The sequence below is a fragment of the Bemisia tabaci genome, chromosome 2 (assembly GCF_918797505.1).
Source record: "Bemisia tabaci chromosome 2, PGI_BMITA_v3".
Taxonomy (NCBI): Eukaryota; Metazoa; Arthropoda; class Insecta; order Hemiptera; family Aleyrodidae; genus Bemisia; species Bemisia tabaci.
The window spans coordinates 28,293,965-28,316,834 of record NC_092794.1 but is presented as its reverse complement, the minus strand read 5'-3'; the positions used below and the strand labels follow the sequence as shown (position 1 = coordinate 28,316,834).

Sequence of the window (22,870 nt, the reverse complement as noted above, 5' to 3'; positions counted from 1 at the left end):
GTTCGATTCCCTATTCATCCCCGCGATCCTGGACTTCGCATGACCCAAATTAACCGAAAACAAGCAGCTCCAACGCCAAAGCGTTGGAGGGCGCTTCTTTAACACTGCGCATGCGAGGAACGTTTTCATACGGCCAAGCGAGAGTATTGTGGACGGACGATGTATAACAAATTGCCTACGTGAAGGTGGTCCGGCAGCAACATACCCGCCGCTAGTCTCTGGAAAACAATAGAAAATAGTAGTTGCGTACGTTGCCAGCGAGCGCGCTGCGAGCGCATCTGTTTCAATTACCTCCTAGCATCGAGTCGGGCCTCTAACTTTCTATTCTCTCTGACATAACCTTAAACCTTCAACCCAGAGCCGCAAACAGCTGACGCTTGACGATGCTGCGCCGAGAAAATGAACCAATCACAAAATAGCACAGTAATACGTCACTAAAATGAAGAGATCACGTGACTGTTCGTGATTTTTTCGAATGAATCTGAAACTACAACCTCGAATATGAGGCATTTAAGCATAACGAAGCCCCAAAATACTTTAACCAGGTAATACGTCCGTGCGAGATTGTTATGCTTAAAAGCAAAACATTTCACGAAAACTTTTACGAATACCAGATGCAGAAAAAAATCAAATTTTCCCGGGTGTACCAGAATGGCGTCATTACCCATAAGGCACAACGGTATGTAGTATAGTACATGTTACATCGGGGGAGTCGAACGGCTGGAAAGGGCGCATCTGGTACCCAGAAGCGCCCAAAAAGGCCTGGTACGGTAGGTCTGGGCCACCCTGTATAGGGCTCTGATGTCTCGTATTCCTCATAGCTTTGTCAGAACGTGAAAATGGTCAAAGTGGATACTTTTCGCTTTTTTAGGCACATATGCGTAATTATCTCGTTTAATTAATCATCAACCTCCTTGAAACTCAACAGTTCGTTAGACGGGACCGAGACGCATCTTTAGACACCAAAATTTCTGAAATCCGCCGCTCCGTTGCTTTGAAAAGCTTTTGAAACCGCAACTAAAAACCCAAATAAGCCAAGTACGTGTAACTATGGTGTCGTTGCCTCGACCGGGCTGTGCTGTGTTGCCAATTGTTGGAGGATAGGTTACTTGCCCGGTTGTGGCTACCGCCACTCATGATCACAGAGTATGACGTAATTTCAGCAGAACCTTGACTTCCAAGATATGAGAGCTGAACCTAAAGTATGGGAGTCATACTTCAATTATTATAGATTATTTGGACTTCATTTTGCAATTCGAAAATATAATTTTTAGCTCACCCGTAAAAACACCTATGTACGTAGGAAAACTAATTGTACGTATGTTGCTCCTAAGCTGAGCCAGAAATCAAAGTAGCTCCAAATCGCAAAATGAACTCCATTTCTCATATCCGAACAGATGTATATTTTTTGTTTAGTTTATACGATGTATTTCATGTGTATGAGAAGTGTAATATGGACTCTGAAAAATTGACTCAATATTCATGACCCTTTTCTTCTTCCTCTTTCTCCTCTCCTTTTTTATCTTCTTCTCCTCCTCTTCTTCCCCCTGCTCCTCCTCCTCCTGCTCCTCCTGCTGCTCCTGCTCCTGCTCCTGCTCCTGCTCCTCCTCCTCCTCCTCCTGCTCCTCCTCCTCCTGCTCCTGCTCCTTCTGCTCCTGCTCCTTCTGCTCCTGCTGCTGCTCCTGCTGCTGCTCCTGCTGCTGCTGCTGCTCCTCCTCCTCCTGCTCCTTCAGCTCCTGCTCCTCCTGCTCCTCCTGCTCCTGCTGCTGCTGCTGCTTCTCCTCCTCCTGCTCCTCCTCCTGCTCCTGCTCCTGCTGCTCCTGCTCCTCCTCCTGCTCCTGCTCCTCCTCCATCTCCTTCTTGTTGAAACACAATGTCTGACAAACATTATTTGAAAATGTATGGGTTACTTGTCAACACTATGCAGCAGTGAGTATCTTTCAGTTTCGCATTGCAGCAAACTCGGAATTCCTGCCGTTATAGGCATTTTTTGTCATTTTCGAAAACTTGCGAGTGGATATCGCCCCACCCCCTTGCTCTTTCAATCACACCACTGAACATAAGCGCCCTCTGTTGCAGTTTCATTGATATGGATATCGACGGTGAAACTACCAAACCACGTATTTCGGTTTGCGACGTCGCAGACTTCCTGTCATACTTTATTTTTTAAATGAAAAACTACTTAACGTCCAGTCTTGAAAATTTCTGTGATTTTTCCTCTTCGTGCGGAGAAAATTCTGTGAAAATTTCAAGGAATGATATTGATTTGGTCTACTTCAAAAAAATAAAACGCGAGCGTAGATTTGTAAACACCGCAAACAAGATACGTGGTTTGGTAGTTTCACCGTCGATATGTGCTTTTATTTATGAGTCAGAAATGGTATCTCCAAATTACAAATGAAGCTATGATTTTGAAACATACTTACATTCTGTTTTTGTATACTCAATACATTTGTAAAAATAAGCGAACTTGTCAGATTCTCTAAATGAGTACAATGGAATACGTAAAAACGAGGAGACTTACGAAAAAGTTTTCAAATTAAGAGGATGAGTTGAATTTACTCATCCAAAATAAATAGCGGGAAGGATGAATTAATTGTTACAGGATTTACTCAGTGAAAATTAAATTCATGAAAGCTGTCTGTGTTCAAAATCGTGGAGTTTAGTCAGAAGTTAAGAGGGTTTAGACAGAAAGGAATTGAAGGAGCTACAAGAGGGAGAGAAAAGAAAACTTAAGGGAGTTGAAAATTCTGAAAACTGGAAACCTCATACACCCGCTCTCTTGGAAATGGTTGTAATTAAACTAATGCCTTATATAATACTGATTAATTTGCAATATACAAAGGAGGAGTCAGGATAATACTTTAAAAAGTATTCCAGTCCATGACATATACCAAACAATCACCCGCGTATTTTAACATCGGCACTGAGAAATCTGGAAAATGTATAATAATATTGTCCCAAAGAATATTCCTTTCTCTTCATCTAATTAGCACAAATTGCATTATTATAAGGCATGATGAATGATCGTTGTATTTATTCCAGCATAGTCGTATTATTTGCACGCACGCCGGGGAAGAACTGCCTCGCTAAAAAAATTTGATGATAGGAGCTAGTATTATATTTCGTTTTATTTACTATGAAAGAGACTTTCATAGAAAGCAGAGCTAGCGTCAAAATTGTTACATTAGTGTTCGACATAATCCATCACGAAACGAAAAACACAAATATCCTCGAAAACCCACCCATGGCTACAAGGAGAAGGTGCTCTCTGGCCTACCTTGAAAATTGAAGGCGAAATGACAATGTGCGTAACCTCCACCAAACCCCCTTTATGTCCGTTCGGCTTTCTGAAAATTTTTGTCAGTACCAGTTTAGGTGATCAACCCATGCACGTAATTTAGGTAATTGACCTTTATCGTGTACGTGATCATTCAAGCTTACGTTCAGGTTGTTATAAAAGGAAAAGTGATGAACGGATGAAAGGAAAAAACGCCGTAGGTTAGAGGAGCAGAAGTTATGGGGAGGGTTAGAAACGTGAGTGAAATTCGTGCGCGAAGCAAGTAGGTCACGTTCGTAAGATGCAGGCGGTGACGCGACAAAAAGTTGAAAATTCTTCTTCACATACCTTATTGGTGTTTTTGTTTCTTTGCACGCGTTCAGAATTTATAATTTGCTTCTGCTTCTTCTACAATTAAAATGTTTTGTTGAAGGTTATCTGTAATGTGCAAGTATCTCATAAATAGTCTCACCTACCGACAGGCAGAATTGCTCAATTTCAACGCATTTCATTTCAAACCACCCGAACGTTTTTGAACAAAAAGAAAAGAAGAAAAAACACAACGGATTTCCGACTTTGCACAAAACAAATTGAAAGTATTGGAAACAGAGTTGGCTATACAATCTACCTACATTAAACGAGATTCAAAGCGTGCATACATCAAAATATGTAGGTAATAACGCAGTCTATAGAGGTTCAAGTTAAGGATACGTTTTCAAATGGAGGGCTTGGAGGACAGGTTGCATAGGTACAGTTTTTTCTATTTCTAGAAATATGTGTACGTGTTTAGAGTTTTCAAAATACAATGAGCTTCATGGTAAAAAGAAAGTAATAACTCACTGTTTGATTCTTTAGGATTAGATTTTAGTTGTGAATTTTTCACAGCAGGTATATTTCAAGACTATAGTTTCAGTTGAAATCAGTAAAACCTCAATTTTCTCAAAAAGTGCATTCACTTGCCTTGTTCTTCAAGCCCCTCACATGTATTGCACAACATTGAGTAAATACGCCCAACTACGTGCTTTGAGTAAAATTCATGGTAGGTAATACAGGCAAGATAAATATATTATGCACTTTCGAATCATCTGCTGCGTGCAACGTCCGCCACTATAATCACTCTAATAGAGATGCTCCATGGAGCATAAAATGGAGAGGCCAATCACGAGTGGATCCTTTGGTGGACGTAATCTGTCTCTGAAAGTACCTTAGAGACACTTGACCCGTTATGCAAGCTGTTGTCTCTGGTGCTTAGAGAACGCAATGCCCGACTAACTCAATTTTCAATTTTCGGCTTTTGGCCCGTTATCGATGAATGATACGGGGTCGTCTGGTAAATTACGTGAGGTTCTTAGGAAGGGGGGTTGAGGGGGGCCTCTAACAGCCTTGCGGTGTCTAACGAGGGGGGAGAGGAGGTAGGGCTGAGCCTAACGTAAGCTTTGCAGCCTACATTTGAAGAAAATGTAAAAATCGATTTTTCGTCAGGTTGATAATAAAATTCAAGATAAAATAGAGGAGATCAGTACATCACCGATTGCTGACCGATCGGACCATTCTCCTGTCATTTCTCTTGCAACCCACTTCTTCACTCCGTGGAATGATGAGTAGTGTGATCCTCATGCCAATTTTATACTTTTAACTTTTCCAAAGACAAAAAAAATCTTCAATTTTGCTCCACGTATTTTTGTTTATTAAACTAATTGTATCATTCATGTTTCCTAGTACTTACTTCAAAGATTTGGTTCTAATAAAAATGTTGACCTAAAAATGTCATCGTCTTTATAGTGTGTCGTGTAAAGTGTGTTCTGAATTAATAAGTAGGTAAGTTTCTTCTGTAAATCAATTGTTTAGTGTATAGGATCATGTTAAAAGCTGTAACGGTGCACATTGTTACTTATTAATTCAGAACACACTCCGGCAGTCCAACGCTCAAACCATGGATGTTCTCTCAATGCGTGTAAATCATTCTTAACTCTTCAACAAACATCTCAATATCATTCAGAACGTTCCCACGTTTTATAAACTTATGTTATTTTAAAATCCTGTGTGTTCTAAATGTAACCCTATACAGAAAAATTTATCGATCAAGTCTGGTAACCGAAGAAGGATCCTACGTCTACTTTCCTTGCCTCCAGCTAAAACATACCGGTCTCCTCATCTCATCAGTATTGTCAAAGGTAGGTTTTTTTCATCATCAATGATTGATACTATCATTTTGGTGTCTTCAGTGAAGCATTAAAGGGTGAAATATTAAGAAATAACAACTGACTCGCTACATCCAGGTTTGAGCGTTGGACTGGCAGTATGTGTTCTCCGGCGGAGTGTGTTCTGAATTAATAAGTAACAAAGTATACCTTTACAGCTTTTAACATGATCCTAAGGCACTAAACAATTGATTTACAAAATAAACTTACCTTAAAATAGTGACAAAAAAGTAAAAACTCATGAAAATGGCTAAATATTGAGCTAATATCCATGTCTGTTATCACTAAGCAGATGTAAACAATCTCCCATTGACTACAGTCTTCCTTAAAAATAGGGTTTATCCCGTCGGTTCTCATTTATCTAATGAAGATTTTAACCATTTAAACGTACGAGGAATCCATTTCTGATTTCCATTTTGATCAAAAAATTATCGATTGACTCGATATTTGCATTAGAAAAGAGGCTGCCATTTCCTTACGGGAAAGTACATTGTAAGTGATGAAGAAACCAGGTCTGTCGAACCATTTCACGTCACAAGTATGGCGTACCCGAAACGACCGTTTTGAAAATCCAAATTCTGAGGCGTTGTTAAGTTGATTTTTTGGGGGTTTCCGGTGATCAAAAAACTCCGGGAAACTTCCTGTGACATCAGGAGCCTTAGTTCTTTCGATTAAAGCAATAAAACAAATTGGTACAAGAGGCCCATTGTGCCCGTGAATTTTGAAACAGCATGCCCGAGGTTTGTTTTTCTGGTCAAATTACGGAAAGGATTCAAGGATCCGTGCGAATTCGGCCAAACATGACCGCAGTTATCGCGCGGAGCAATTATGTTAGGGCGAGTCACCGTCTGGAGAGCGGATGTTAGTGCTAAACCGAGCGAAATTCAAATTAATCGAATCATTTATTTATGATCGATTTCGTCCGTTTTACTGCTTCATTGGAGGCACTCCATATTTCAGGGGACACCGTGCCCCAGCCCCGCGTTTACCACTCCAAAGTTGACATACGGCTGACCACCACTTTTCTGCTCCATTTGTTTCGCCCTCGTTACGTTTTAATTTGCAGCTCCACTAAATAAAATTCAAAAGCGGACCCGGCGCCTTTTACATTATTCATGTTCCCATTTTTCCATCCTTTTATATGCCGGAAGTCGTGGTTAGAAATCGCGATTCTCCCTCTATTTTCAACATAACGGCGGATCCAGAAGCAAGAGACCCTCCACTGGTATCTTGGCAATGGTGGGAGCTTTTACTTTCGGGACTTCAACATTCAGCTGTTGACGTACCTACTTGATCGATGGTCAACAACGAGTTGGCAGTTTCGTTTTGCAAACAAACCAAAGTTTGGGAGACTTCTTTGGCTCATGACGTCACCCGAAGCTCATCATCCACCATGTACGCAGGTCAACAGTCGAAAAAAGAGTGATGACCGTTGCTCCCTTATAATCGTCCATAAGGGGGTGTTGAATCCCAGAGAGTAAAAGCTTTCACCTGTGGCCAAGAGGCCAGTGGAGGGCTCTGGGCTGATCGCACGGAAGGGCGGCATGGTGCCCCTCGGGTAAGAAAATAGGATGTATTTCTGCCAATGGGAGCTATGTGCATTATGACGGGAGCCCTGTTATGCATATATTCTAAAGAATCTCAGGGCTCATGTATTGATGCACATAGTTCCGTTTGGCAGAAATACCTCCTTTCAAATAAAAGACATGAACGAGACTCCGAAGTCTTCCGATAGGAGAGTAGTTGTGAAATCCTGAATGAAATATTTCCTCAAAATCAAATACATGAAATTATCAAAACAGTATTATGCCCCTTCAGAACATAATGAAGGTATATTTTGACAAAGCTCCATGAGGAATGAAATAGGCGATTTGCGTTCAATTCAGCTGTAAACTGTGATGAGAGTAATTTGTGTACGTTCGTAGATTGACGTCAGAGCATTTGCGTACGTGCCATTGACTGCGGTAGCGTTTACGCTACTCGGCTGCATAGTGAAACTCCAAAAAACCCCAAAAACTTGGGTAAAGAGACTCCGGGCAAGTCACCATCCTCTTGCCAAAAACCTCCAAAAGCTCTTCTTTGTTCCCCTCTTCTGTGGAAAAAGAAAATATCACACTACGACAGTTTCCATTTCTGTCATAGAGTACCCCAAGCGGACCAAAGAACGGAACTCTTAGTCGTTTACACATTTACAGGGGACACGTTACAATTTTACACATTTATAGGGAAGGCCATGCTCTCCCCATAAAGGTTCTCTATCCACAAGAACCAGGTCTAATAAGAATTTCGACGCCGTAGTAGCAGCAGCAGTAGCAAGAAATAAACAACATTAAAAGCACCCACTTTAGACAATATTAAAAGTCAGAGGCAGTTATGGCTTGCATATCTTATCTGAGACACTAAAATCCGTCCTCATTTACTATATAGCACAATTTTTCTCCAAAATTGTCGCTAGCACAAAGTCCAGGATCCAACACTGTTGATTTTCACGGAAGCTCTCCCATCATAAAGCCCAACTAAATACTCTAGACTAATTATTAGCCTGCTGACCAAAAATTGTATCTTTTTCTGGCAAAAGAAGCTTTTATTTGCCACAGTTAAGAAAAATTATGTTCGTGTACGTGAAATTAGGTGAGGTTTGGTAAGATTAGATTCAAATTAGGTTAAATTAGGATGAATTCGACCCGGTTGCATAGGTGTTTTTTTGGACTTATTCATATTATCACGATAGAGAATTGATATAAATTGAAAGCTATGCTCAATGAAAATATTGAAAAACAATGAGCAGTGATCATGCAGCTCTAGAAGATGTTGGATGATGTAAGAAAGACACTCTTAGGCTAAGTGCACATAGTCCAATTCGCGATGTTACATGAAATGGACCGCGTTCAACAGAAAGGAACCAAGCCACGTCAGCTATTGGCATTTAAGTGGGCAATTTAATTTTTAACAAGAGAACGTTTGTGCGGATTCCTACTATGCAGAACATTTACTGAGATGTGTCAAAAAACCCGCATAGCCGTTTTCATGTAAAAAATTAAATTGCCCGTCAAATTTGACAAAAGCTGATGCGGGTTCTTTCCTGCTTAACGGGGTCAAAATGTGGGTTTTCTCCACAGAGTTCAAAGAGTCGTAATGTAAGAGGGAGAGCTGGCGCTACTTTTAAGCATTGTTCAGGTCCCGAATTCCGAGACTCTTTTGTGACGCCGGGTCACTTTTTCGATACATGATCGATTGTTTGCGATACACGGGTACCCGGCCATCCGATGTAAATAAAAGGAATTACCACGTATTCCACGCCGCCATTTTGGATCGAACATGTATCGAAAAAGTGGCCGAGGCCCGGCGCACACCGGGCTCGAAACTCGTCGAGCAGAACATGACGCAATCTCTCCCTTTTACATTACGACTCTATGTACTCTATGGTTTTCTCTGAACTCACCAAACGTGGACGGACTCGGTTGCGGCAGAAAAGCGTGGAACTTAAGTGGAAATTAGGGATGAATATTGAAAAAAATTAAGTTGGGCAGAAGGGGCAGGAACTTGCAGACAGGTAGCAGAGCGAATGCTATAATCACGGACTCGGGCGTGCTCAATACGTCTTAATTGCGGTCGGCAACGGTGCATTGTGCTGAAAATTTGATGGATCCATTGAGTCCGCTTTCCGTTCATCGCTGAAAGGAGCCCTCAAAAGCACGTCGGGGCCGCCGCTCCGCGCCGCGGCGAGCGATCCTGACCGCGACGTCGGGGCCGAGGGGGGAGGCCGGAGAAAGAGGAAACTCCGGGGAGGGCGGAGGTCACAGCCGGCCGAGGGGGTGGTGCAGGGGGCGGGGGCGAGCATACTGCCCAGTAAATAATGGAAACCCCGAGTAATTAAAGGATTGGCGCTAAACAGACGGGCGGCCTTCGCTCAAAACAAGGTTGCGGGCCAGGCGATACCTCGCAGCTGGTCTCGATGTTTCACTTCCGGGAGGGGCGCCCGGCGTGGCGAGGGGGGTGGTGGAGGAGGGCGCAGGACGCTCAACGATCCGTTGCCGGAGACTGGCCGGAGCCGGAGCCGACTCCAAGCCTAGCGAATCACCCGCGCCCCAGCCACCGTTGCCAGAGACTTCGATAGTCCTGCCAAAGGCGCGGCCAACCCCCCCCCCCCTCCCCCTGACACTCCCCCTCTCTTTGAAAAAGCTGTCGTTGAATTATTTCGGGCGTAACTATGAAGGGCACGAAAAGAAGGAGATGATAGATACGAAGAAAACGAATGAGATGAGAAGGCGGAGGTGCAAAGAAGAGAGATGAAAGAGGTTTAAAAGATAAGAAAGTAGAAAATGAACGAAAAACTTGATGACAATGGAAAATGATGAAAAAAAACGCTGCGGAGATTAGGAGATGGAGAAGAAAAGGAGATTGATTAGAAGGACTTGGAGATGAAACATCAGGAGAGGGAAAATAATCACAAAAAGGAGAAGGAAAAAATGAGAGGAAGAAAGAGGTGAGAAGAAATAAAAGGTGGAGAAGACGAAAAAGACTGTCGAAAAGGAGGAGACAGTGAAGAAACAGAAGGAAAAGAAGGAGAAATAAAGGAAAAAAAGAATTCAGATTTGAAAAGGAATGAGAAAAATGAAAGTAAAAATTGGGGTTAAGAAGTTGGGAACAAAGAAGTGATCGTAGGAGCAACAAAAATTAGAATAAAAATTAAGGCAAAAGAAGAGTGGAAGAAGCAAAAGGAAAAGTGAAAAAGAGACGGGGAGGAGGGCAAAAAAGCAGGAGTAAATGATGAGAAATGAGGAGGAGGGAAAAAGTAAGTGAAGGAATAGTAGATTTATAAGGATGGAAAACATTCAGGAGAGAAAGAAGCAGAAAGCACATTATAAACGATAAAGAAAGAAAATGATAAGACCAAAGGAAACGAAAAAGGGGAAGAAGAACGAATAAAAGAAGTAGATGAGTAAGCAGGGGGAATGTCTTCGGATTTGTCGGTTTCGACCCCGCCGCTTTGCAACGCCATGCTCTTGCTGTGAATACGATCACTCTTGACGCGAAAAATAACTTGGAAAAAACAAGGTAATCGCCGGCACAACTCGACTACAACGCAGAAAAACCGAGTTTCTGGCTACGTTTCCTCAGTCTTTTTCCGAACATGTAAAATGCAAAGGTCAGACGCTCCCCCGTAGTCGTTCTTAGTTCCTTTCCGGTCTTACTTCGAACGTTTTGACCTTCGCACTAAATGAAGAGCGGGGGGAGGGGGGGGGGGGGCGACTCATTAAAATTTAAAAGCGCCCGTAGCGCACACAATGCGCTCATGCTCACACAGAGTCGCAATCGAGCGGAGAATCCCCGACAAAAGCGCCAGTGAATCGAAATTGTTGCCTTCGGTGGATCAACAAGGTGAGTGAAATTCTCGCAATTTCCGAGGAAAACGAGTTGGAATTTTCGGAAGTTCAAAAAATTACCCTTGTATGGATTCTGTAGCTTATGGACTCGATGTGGAGCGCAGTTGGAAACGGGTTTGTTGAACACACGAGGTACAGACGAGGTGGACAAGGTACGGATTGAGGCACTCTGATATAAGTTTCCCCTTCAAAGTCTCACGTGGAACACGATTTTTGCAACGAAGAAGGCTGGAAATAACTCCTGTCTAAAATTTGAGGTTTTTTATAGGCATAGAATTGGTTGCAAAGAATTTTTTACCGCTCAAATGAAAAACGAGTCTAAGCACTTAAATAAAATCGCCCACTTACATGATTTTGGCAGGCTGCTCGATAAGCATTGTTCTTATTATCCCTTGTCGTGTTGCTCTAAGTGTAAACAACGTGCAAGAGCTGAGCCGAATAGTCAATATTGAGGTTGGCATATTTTCAAACTGCAAAGACTGTAACGGTAATGTTTAGTGTACGATTTAACTCGAGTAGATTACGGGTTTTTTCCTTCATGAGCGGGAGGTTTGAAATTATATACTGAAAACTTTACTATCTTTGATAGCAGTTAATTTTTTTTTTCTTTGAAAATGTCGTGAATTACGTGAAATTTTGAAAGGAATACTTATGTCACAACGCTTTTTGCCCCTTGGATCCAAGTGATCCGTAGCATCTATAATTTGCAAATGATGGTTCGACATTTTCCATGATGACACCCTCACACGGTACGTCGGAACGAGTTTAAAGGACCCCGCACACCTCTTATGGGAAGCTGCACCATGAAGAATTGCCTTCTGACTTATGTATTTCGATTCTCCTTAAGATGCTGATCAAAAGTTATAATTGCGCCAACTTTCTACGATGCACCGTTTTCGCAAAAAACCTATGAGAAGATTCAATTATTCGGTGATAAAATGCCAGAAAGATTCCTCATTTCAGTGCTCGATTGACAAGCGGCTGTGTGCCAACATAACAAGGAAAGCATGGGGACTCCCGCACCGAGCGGCAGTCTTATCTCGGATTCCACACGCCGTTTTGCTCGACCACCATCCAAATCAGATTCTTGAGGAGCATAAGAACAGGAAAGTCTGAACGTCTACCGGGCGAGTGCGGGAGGGAGATAGCCCCTGAGTCGGCAGGTACAGATAAGAAGACGGACACGCACTACGTTTTTTCCTTATTTACATCGGGCCTGTTCTCAAATGCTTTGTTCTTTTTCATTCATAGTATCCGAATAATTGAATCTTCTCATAGGTTTTTTGCGAAAACGGTGCATCGTAGAGAGTTGGCGCAATTATAACACTTTTGATCAGCATCTTGAGGAGAATCGATAAACATAAGTCAGAAGGCAATTCTTCATGGTGCAGCTCCCCATAAGAGGTGTGTGGGGTCCTTTGTTGACTAGTCACAAGCAAAAACTCTTCTGGTTCTTGAAGTAGAGTGTCTACTGAGTCATTTAAGCCAAAAAGAAAAAAAATTCCGTCGAGCTCCTGGAAAATAAAGTCGATTTAAAGGTATTTTTGGGCTAAAATAGCCAAATTACCCATAGCAAGGCCCGTCATATTATTTAAATTTTTTTTTTCTTCCTGGGTATATGTCTTCCTGGAGATATGGCAGTCCGTTGTATAGTAGATCCGGGCATTTGCAATAAAACATGTGTCGGTCTTTTTAGCATTACATATAAATGGACATGTTTATGCTACAAGTTGATGCTAAAAATCCCCGGATCTACTATACAACGGACTGCCATCACGCGAAAAGCAAGGATCCGGTAGCGCGCGCAGTAAGATCAAAAGGTTTACTTACATCTCGTAGTGAGGAGGAGGGGGGTGGGCAATAACTCCTGCTGCATATTTCATAATATCAGAAGCAGTAATTAATGAATTAAAAAGGGATATTTTGGACTTCCGATGTAATAGGGAATTTTCAAGCGCTTTCAGAAGCTGTGAGAAAGGCAAAGCAAAGCCTGATGCCCCCCCCTCCCCCTTCACCTGAACAGTCAAAATGTCAATCATGTAATCGGAAATGCCCTTCAGAATTACTCATTGACGACTGTAGAAAAAACAACGTTAAATAAGAAAAAGGCATCCCCATGAAAATCCGAAGTTTTCGAAAATGTATGCAATTTTTGGCTCTGAGGGCTCATTTTAGGCCCCCAAAATTCACCATATGGTCAAAATTGGTAGTTTCAATAAATCGGAGGCTTAAAATATGCATGTTTAGGAAACGTGGGCATTATATCCAGGAAGAAAAAAAAATTTAAATAATATGACGGGCCTTGCTATGGGTAATTTGGCTATTTTAGCCCAAAAATACCTTTAAATCGACTTTATTTACAGGAGCTCGACCGAATTTTTTTCTTTTTCGCTTAAATGACTCAGTAGACACTCTACTTTAGAACCTGAAGAGTTTTTGCTTGTGACTCGTCAACAAATTTAAACTCGTTCCGACGTACCGTGCTCAGGCTGGCTGGCTGGTGCAATCGAGTGCATCAGAAATGAGAAGGCTCCGCAGAAAACGCCTAGTTCTTTGAATACTAGAGCAGATTAATGAAATAAAGCTGTGAGAGCCTCGGTCACAAGCAAACAATAGAGACGCGCCTTCAATTTTTAACATTTGTAACGCGGACATCCGCAGAACACGTATAGTTGCATCCAGGCGCCGTGATCGGTCCGCCAATTGAGGTGGGCCTTTTGACGAAAGTAACCGACTGAGTAACTGTATCTCTATACGTATGTTTCCCTGCCAAGGTGGCCAAAAAAGTTGATAATTTCGCACTTCGCCCCGTCTTAGGTGAAACCGCCAAAAAATTACGATGAGCACATCTAGAAAGTCTGAAATAAAAATAAGAAGGATACCTACGCGAGGGTGAGGTTTAAAAAGGAAAGTATGACGAATAAGGAGAAGTAAAGGAAATAAAGTTAGTAGGAAAAGAAAGGAAGAAATGAACGGTAAAAGAAAAAAGAGCAGAAGGTGCACAAAAGAGGCAGGAGATAGCGAAGAAAAGTATAAGAGAAGAAAAAAAGAAGAGGAGAGACGTAGGGAAGGGAGAGAAAGAATAGAGAGAGAAAATAAAAAGTCACTGGGTGGAGGCTACCGGCCGTCCTGAAATACTGGAGAGAGAAGTGCTCCCATTCCATATCTGTCAAAAGTTCCAGGATTTGGAACTTTTTTGTTCCAATTTCTTCAACTTCATGACCGTTAAAAGTTCCTTAATTAATGTTAGATTTTTTTCAATATTTCCAAGATAGTTTCGGAAAATGCAAAGGATACGGCTTTTCGGGAATTTCAACAGTTCCGGGAAAAATCCAGGAAAATCTCTAAAAGTTCCGGAATTCGGAACTAGTTCCGGAATTCGGAACTAGTTCCGGGAAATGGAATCACCGGGAGAGAGTAATCCCCTTAAAAAAATACATAATATAAATATGTTCTCAGTTTCCATGTCTTTTGGGTGACAAGCGCGTTGCAGTCACTGGCGACGTTGGTTTTGGTAGTTCCTCGAGCGGTGCGAGTGCGGATTTGGTGAAAAATACCGATAGTTAATATCACTCTTTGCAGGTGTCTCTCCACCCCTCTTGGTTGCGTTACCCGGGGCCTCTTGCTCCGTTCATTTTCTCCGGGGGAAATTCCTTCCATAACTCGTCCGTTAGGTTGGATTTCTGTGGAGCGCGAATAACTCTGCCCGGGCCAACTCCCAGCGGGGAAGCACCAGCTCCGGCGCTGCTCTCTTACTTTTCCTCCTCACGTTCCGGTAAGTGCTTCGAACGTGAAGTTTTCCAATATTCAGGCATAAGTCTACGATAATCGATAGTACTTAGGCACCGGCAACGATTCTCCATTCCTCCCGGCTAACGCCTCCAACCGGCTCACACGGAGCCGTAGCAGTGAAAAACCTGGCTAAAACCTTTCAAAAGGCAATGCTTCCATTCTATGTTCGTCAAAAGTTCCGGGAGTCCGAACTTTTTTGCTCCGATCTCGCCCACTCCATGACCGTCCAATATTCCGGGATTATTCCGTCTAAATTTGTTCAAAAGTTCCGAGAAATTTCCGGAAAATGCAAAAGATCCGGAACATTTTGGGTATTTTTTAAGCTCCGGGAAAAATCAGGAAAATCTCAGAGGTCCCGCTGCCACAATTTCAAAATAGAATATGCTCCTAGCTTCTCTTGCAAAAAAAAAAAAAAAATAAATAAATAAATGAATAAAACATGACAGAAAAATAGGCAACAACGGATGTTGCTCGGTTGATCCTGGTTAATTGCGTCCAGTTTTTACGGTGTCTGGTGGTCCATTCCGAATACATCTCCAGTTCTTTCTTTTTAAAGCAGTTTGTGTGAGGTTAGGCCAGGTTTTGAAGCGTAACTTCACATTGTGCGGTACCTCGTTACTCCTCGCACAATTCGAATAAAGGAGCTCATGCTCACATTTTATAGAATTTGCTGGTTAGATCTACTGTAAATTTCTAATATTTTCCATTCTTGCTTTACTGCTTCGTATCCGTCAATTATTCACGAATTTGTTCACTATAATTGAGAAAAACCTTGCATTTTGAGCGAACTCACTCCGCTCGCATCCAACACTTATCTCTCTGAGTAATGATTCAAAGTTGAAGCAGATCGTTATTGCCTGTGAACAATCGGGATTCAGCTGAGCAACTATTCGAACTCCCTGGAGCTCGGATTGCCTACACGCGCGTTTGAAGGAGATTTCGATTTTGCCTGGCAAACCCAACCAGATTTAATATTAACGAAAACGGAGACTCACTCAGATAGGTTGATGAGGAAAAGAGCCTCAGTGCCTGCTCCTTCATAAATAATGGACATTTTCTCAAATACTAAAAATATTCTGAGGTTACTTGCTTTTCGATTTTCTAGAAATTCACATTTTTCTGAACGGTTTGTACCTATTAACAACGTTTTTCTAATAGATTTATGCTACTAACGGCCTTTCTCAATGATCCTGTTATTATGACTTATTTAAATTAGTGCCTCAGTTTTTGTCCAAATTATTATTAATCCATTAGATCACACACTATAGTAGATTTTATTATGATTTCGTTAAATTGTTTTTAGAGCAAACGCAGCATTTGCGTTTAAATACCACCGTAGGAACACCACCGTATGGAGATGTCACCACATTTCTGCTAATGAAAATCGCATTCTTTTACGAGGCTTTGTATAATTTTCTCAAAATTGCTCATAGAATTATCCTCGTCTCTAAATTCAGGGGCTTGGAGGACAAGGCGCATGAGTGCAGTTTTTGCTATTCCAAGAAATACGTGTTTAAAGTCTCAAAATTACATGGAGCCTCACGGCAGAGAGGAAGTTTGAACTCACTTTTTGATGCTTTGAAGTTGGATTTTAGGTGTAAATTTTACAAGGAACAATACTTCCAAGCTACTTTTAGTTGAGTTCATGAATATTTCATTTTTTTTTTCAAAAACTGCGTTTATTGCCTTGTCCTCAAAGCCCCTCAATTGAAATTGTTGAAAAATTTAAAATAAAAACTATTTACGATTTTACTGAAAATTCAATATCACATCAGCCGGAGGGGCTTCGGCGGCATTCAAACGCTCATGCGAAGTTTTGTGGGTAGCGGTTGGACGAAAAACATGCTGCGCTTGCAAGACGCCAAAGACAGCGCGGCGCGCAGGTGGCTCATCTAGGTCGCGTTCGACACATCCAGGAGGTTCCTTTGTTTATCCGCGGTGAAAATTATGCGGATCGACTTTAGGACCCGCTCCTCCTCCCCCGGCCACAGCACCCCCTCCCGGATGTCGCGGCGGAGAAGGCGGAACCCAAAGGAAACGGATGAAATTAAAACGTTGTTCAAGTGCTTATTTGAAATAGGAGGTGTTTAAAGCGTCAAAAAACGTCAGGTTGTAAAGTGATCTCGCTTTCAATTATACGAGGAGATCGGGGCTGCCGCCCGTCGAAACCCGGGCGCAAAAACGCGGCGCATCATCGCGGAGCGGGGACGAATCCGACAGCCTTGCGAAGACGACAGCAGCGGTGCTGCCACTCTGGCCTTACCCGCGCTGCCGTCATAGCGAAGACAGCAGTAAGTGCAAAAATGAAGTTATGAGAAAACTGGCTCGGAAGCTTTTGACCAGAGAGTTTTATTTAAAGAAGCCTCCGTTCTTTGTCAAATCCCCACTAAATTATCCGAAAGACTCCTAGAAATCGTTTCAGTAATTAAAAATCGACTGATGTTATTTCAATTATATGAAAAGGGTAGTTTTCATTTTCATGCCAGGTTATTGTTAGGCAAGGCGGCCGTAAGTCCTATCTTTTGCATGCTTTCACGGCCGCGTTTTTAACAGTTTTGGACACACAACAAACATATTTTCAAGTTAGAATTGACGGCACTTTACTTGAAAGCACTGCTTTTATTGGCTCTCTGGAGGGATATTGTCACTTACTGCTGTATTGCCTGAAACTGCGTTATTTTTTGCGCACTTGCGGCTTTCTCACGTGTCTCTCTTGATACAATTCAGATGAATTTGGCTTTTTTTTTTTTTTTTTTTTTTTTTTTTTTTTTTTTTAGCTATTTTAGTGATTTTACCTGAAAAAGTTTAGACGAATTTTGAAGGAAACTCGATTTCAAAAACTTGACACTTACTGCTCTCTTCGCTATCACGGCAGCGCGGTTCCGCAGTTTTTTGCTTCCGGCCTCCCGTTCAAAAACTCCGCGGCGCCGCGCAAAAAAAAAAAAAAAAAAAAAAAAAAAAAAAAAAAAAAAAAAAAAAAAAAAAACCACACATACAACTAGGATGAAAAAACTAGCAATGAGCGCTGCCGTGATAGCGAAGGAAGCCGTAACTGCCAAAATCAAGTTTTTAGAATTTGGCTCACGCCAATCAGTAGCGTCTAAACGGAAAATTGTATTCAATGGAGCCTCCTTTTTTGTCAAATTGTCACCAATCATGTGAAAGATTCTCTAAGATTGTTTCTAAAATTAAAAATCAACGAATTTCTTTTCAACCATATACAAAGGGTATTTTTCATTTGCATATTGAAGATTAGTGTTTGGCAAAACAGCCGGAAGCGCTAACTTCTGCATGCGCTTTGGTAGCGTTTTGGACACATAACACATAAATATTCAGGTTAGAAATCGGCAAAAAAGGGCGTCATTTTATTTAAATTACTGCTCTCGTTGGTTCTCTTGCGGAACAATGCTCCTTACAAAGTTACGACTGTTTTGTCTAGATCAATGTCAATTCTCTCACTTATACGACTTTCTCATTCGAACAACAAGGATGAAAAAAAATTAAAATTAAATATAAAAACGGCAAAAATAAGAACGGAACTCTGAAAGAATAAAATGAGACAGAAACATCTCGAGAAAAGAGCAAAATTCCGGGAATTTCAAAGATTCCGGGCGTATCTTTTGAGAAATTGAGAAGTTCCAAGATTGGGAATTGCTTCCGGGAAATGGCAGCACTGCCTGTGGGTCTTGTCTCAACGGTGAGGGCTGAAGGGTTTTAAAAGCTTCTTGAATTTATAATGCCCTCACGCTCTCACCTCGAGGTCTCAAGTGGAATTTCGGAGGAGAGCAAGTTATTCCGAAGTATCGGTTGTCATGGTGTTTGTTTTGGCGTGTGTGAGGCGCAGCTTCCGACCTGAGGTGAGCGAGGAAAACGCGCTTATTAAACGCGGCTTACTCGCAGCTTCTTTTTCCTCGCCTTTTTCCGCGGTCCACCGGTTTACCGATCTTTGAAATTATGCCATCAGCATCACTACCAGCAGTCAACGACTGGTACCAATAAAATTATAATGAAATTAAGACAAAACAAGCAGTGAACTCCAACACAATGTGTTGATAAGGCGCGTCATTAACTCGGACATATCAACCCCTTTAGTTTTCATTTACAGAGATTTCAAAATAGGCAAGTAGCACAACAAGAGAATTCCTATGATCCTACACTGCGAGGTCAACGACGCACTTTGACGAGACCGTGTATTGTGAATGTAGAAAGCCATTCGAATGCGTTTAAGTTTTTTGATCTGCCCCAAGCAAAATCTTATCAGATTCTTAAAGAAAAGTGTTACGTAATAATTTAAGCGAAGAAAGGAAAAATTCTGTCGAACTCCTGAAAGATAAAGTCGATTTGAAAGTATTTTGGGGCTAAAATACCCAAATTGCCGGTATTATAAATCCCGTTATATTATTGAACAGATTTTGACCCGATTTAACTGCAATTGCATTAAATATGTCTTGATTTTGTTGTTTTAAACGTATTTACATACAAAGAAGTTCAACCATGTCCATGCTATATTCATTCATGAATTGAAAGTAAGCAATCTACATCCCGAAAATCTACCGATTTGCCGTAAAAAATTGCAGACCAGGTCGATGCACCCACTCGTTGAATTTACCAACCAATTTCTTGAGTGCAAATATGTAAAAATCAATATGCTCTAGTCATTTTGGGTGCATTTATTTTTCATGAAACAATAATAATTTCAAAATATCCGGGACATTCCCCTTCTATCTTTATTCGGTTAAAAATAGGTTTACAAAAATTATAGATAATATTATACTCGTAAAAATTATATGCTGTAAAAAAAAAGAAATATACAATTTTGCCGAAAAGGGCGGAAATATCGGAGGGATATCACTATCGCCTTAAAAAGATTAACTACTAATTAGAAAAAAAGCCACAAGTGTTACTGTGTACAAAATGAAAAATTAGTCAAACAAATAAATGAGAACTTAGAAGCTAAGATTGTCCGGAGGGAAAAACCCCGGGACCATCTGGTGACATTACATCGGGGAGTGACTGTGTATTTATATGTACATTTTTTACAAGATCATTAAAATATTTATTCTTATTAACTAATACGTCTTTAATATAGATGTATCCTAAGTGCCAATTTTTCTTATCTTTAAGCATAAGTTCTAATAGATTATCTTTCTTAACATTTTGTGCTAATTTATTACTTAATTCCAACAATTTATCTTTAATTAATATACAGTTAAAAAATACATGTTCCGGGGTGTCAATTTCTCCACAAGAGCAATGGGGAGAGTCTATGATTTTCCTTTTTTCCAAGTAGCTGCCGAAGGATCCGTGGCCGGACAAAAACTGCGTTATGTATAAGTCGGGGTAACCGTGATTTCTATCTAGCCATGCGTCAAAGTCGGTTATGATAGTCTTTATCCACTTGTTACCAGCTTCGCTATCCCATTTTTTCTTCCATTTCTCTCTGATATTACGCTCAACATCTGATCTGTTTTCTTTTCTGGCTAGTCTAAGTTTTGATTCAGTGAGGAGGTCTATAGGGGGAACACCGGAGATAACGTCTTGAGCAAAGTTTGTAACAGACTTGTAACCACAAATTAAGGTTCTTTTGAGAGGACGGATTGAAGATTCTAATAAATTAATTGTTTTTTTCCAACGAAGCGAAGTTATCCAAATAGTGATTCCATAAAAAATGATGGATAAAAGAGAGTGAAAGATAAGACTCCCTGACGTGAAAATTAGATTCTTCTTCTTCTTCTTCTTCTGCCTTCTGACTAGGGCCGTGACCCTGTTTGTCTAGCCTCTAAAACAGTAATATGATGCCGATGAGAGAGATCACTTAATTCTCCGGGGATGAAAGGCAGCTCTGTGCCCATCTCTTGGGCGGTCGTCCGGGTTGCCTTTGGCTATGAGGTCGTCCTACCATACAAATCTTGGCAAGCCTTTCCCCGTCCATCCTCTCAACATGTTCCGACCACATTTTCCGGCGCATCTTGGTCCATTTGGCAATATCTTGAATTTGGCACTCTTTGCGAATTGACTCGTTGGTCTGCCTATCTCGGAGCGTAAAGCCTGCTATTTTCCTCAGGACTTTCATTTCTACGGTCCGCAACTGTTGTTTAGTGCGCTTCGTGTCCGCTCGGGTCTCCGCAGCGTAAGTCAGCACAGGTCTTACAACCGTTTTATAAACTCGAACTTTGCTCTCTTTAGCCATGTACTTATTCCTCCAAACCATTTCATTTAGGCATCCGGCTACTCTAGTTGCCTTGATTGTCTGACTCCGCACCTCGGTCCCTAAATCCTTCACACTCGTTATTAAAGCGCCCAAGTACTTAAACTGCATTACTTGTTCAACTACGGTACCGTCCACGACTAGCTTACATCGTATTGGATTTTTGCTGATGACCATACTTTTTGTTTTTTTAGCCGACACTTTCATGTTGAATACCTCTGCAGCCAGGTTGAAGGAATGGAGCATTCTTTGCAGATCATCCTCGGAGCTTGCTACTAAAACAGCATCGTCTGCATAACAGATTATATTGATATTCGAATTGCCTAGCCGATAGCCTCTCTTAAATCTAACTGCATCGATTAGCTTATTCATTAACAAATTGAATAGAAAAGAGCTGAGGGAGTCCCCTTGTCTTACTCCTCTGTTTACAATGACTACATCAGAGGTTCCCTCCCTGGTGACTATCCGTGTCTTGGTGTTCGAGTTCAAGTCGGCAACTATCTCGATGAGACACCTGGGAACATTCCGCTCGTTAAGTATCCTCAAGACATCTGTTCTCCGTACGCGGTCGAATGCCTTCTCCAAATCCACAAAACATAAAAATAAAGGCTTGTTGAACTCGATGGATTTCTCTGCCAATTGTCGTACCATGAATATGGCATCGTTGGTGCCTCTGTTTTTCCTAAACCCTTGCTGTTCCTCGGCCATATGCACAATCTGCTCCAAAATATCTTTGAGAACGGATGTAAATAGCTTGGAGCACGTGTTTAGGAGCGTAATACCGCGATAATTTTCAGGTACAAATTTGTCACCTTTCTTGAAGATGGGAATTGTGAAACTATCCTTCCAGTCTTCCGGCATTTTCTTTTCTTCCAAAATTTTTTGGAACAGACGATGCATCCACACAGCTAGGACTTTTCCACCATATTTAACGAATTCATTTCCGATGCCATCTGGTCCAGGGGATTTTCTGAGCTTTAATCTGTGAATGGCTTTGGTCACCATCTCCAATGACACGGTCACATTATCTTCGTTCTGGTAATCAATCCTCTCTTGGATGTCGTCATCTGCATCTTTGTACAGTTCAGTAAAATAAGTGTGCCATTCTTCTTTCCGAATGTGATGGGCCTGCCTAAATTCACAGATTTCTTTCCGCTGATTTCGAAGAGCATTCCACATTTTCCGTTGCGCACCATAAAAGTCATGCTCCATTCCTTTGGTGTAACTTTCCCAATAGCCTTCTTTAATTTTCCTAATTCTCTGGTTCATCGAATTGCGGACCCTTTTGTACTTTTCATATTCTTCTGGAGTGGGATTAGATTTATACTGTAAAAATGCTTCCTTCTTAGACCTTGCAGCATCTCTGACTTCATCACAAAACCAGGGTGTCCGGGTATCTGTGCGATTTCTGTTTACTTTTCGCCATCCTACTGCCTCACCAGCTGCTTCCAGCACCTTCGATTTTACATGCCGCCACAGCTCATTTGCTGTCAAATCTTCATCTGGCACACTCTCCAACTTGCCATGCAGCCTGGAGCGATAGAAGCTCCTGATGCTGGGGTCGGACATCTTTTCAACACAAAGTTTTTCGAAAATCACCGGTTGCTGTTTTCGCTGACTGAAATCGATTCTTAGTTCGCATAGCACTAAGCCGTGCTGAGTACCAGCATCTGCGGATGACAAGGTGCGAACATCTAGGATCTGCTGTGGATGTACATGCCGATTACTGATGATGAAATCAATCATCGATGCTTGGCCTCTCCGATTGGTCCAGGTAATTTTCTGTTGTAACGGGTGATCAAAAAACGTGTTATTAATCCTCAATTCATTTATGGCGCAAAACTCAATGAGTTCCTCACCGCTGTCATTCAAGGTGGGCTCATTGAATCTATTTTTGATCCCAGGTACAACATTATTCCCAACACGAGCATTCCAGTCAGAAAATTAGATTCTACGTGTAAAAATACTTACGTATCGATATGCTGAACAGGGCAAAAATTAG

General features: G+C 41.5%; 1 protein-coding gene across 1 annotated transcript; it reads right to left on the bottom strand.

Annotated features, from left to right (window-relative positions):
* Positions 1 to 1,139: 1,139 nt before the first annotated feature.
* Positions 1,140 to 22,614, bottom strand: LOC140223897 (uncharacterized). Its single transcript, XM_072296399.1, has 3 exons — positions 20,812 to 22,614; positions 1,552 to 1,877; positions 1,140 to 1,197 (listed from the first exon to the last, which is right to left on the bottom strand). Exons 1-3 carry the CDS (start codon positions 22,612 to 22,614, stop codon positions 1,140 to 1,142), a joined length of 2,187 nt encoding a protein of 728 aa, XP_072152500.1.
* Positions 22,615 to 22,870: the final 256 nt, after the last annotated feature.

What these genes read in the sequence shown, in the direction of transcription:
- LOC140223897 (XM_072296399.1), bottom strand. Translation starts at nt 22,614, where the DNA reads ATGATTGATTTCATCATCAGTAATCGGCATGTACATCCACAGCAGATC. An exon ending in TTCGAGTTTATAAAACGGTT is followed by an intron (nt 1,878 to 20,811) that starts GTAAGACCTGTG and finishes AATGTTTGTCAG; the next exon opens with ACATTGTGTTTCAACAAGAA. An exon ending in GAGGAGCAGGAGGAGGAGGA is followed by an intron (nt 1,198 to 1,551) that starts GCAGGGGGAAGA and finishes CCCATACTTTAG; the next exon opens with GTTCAGCTCTCATATCTTGG.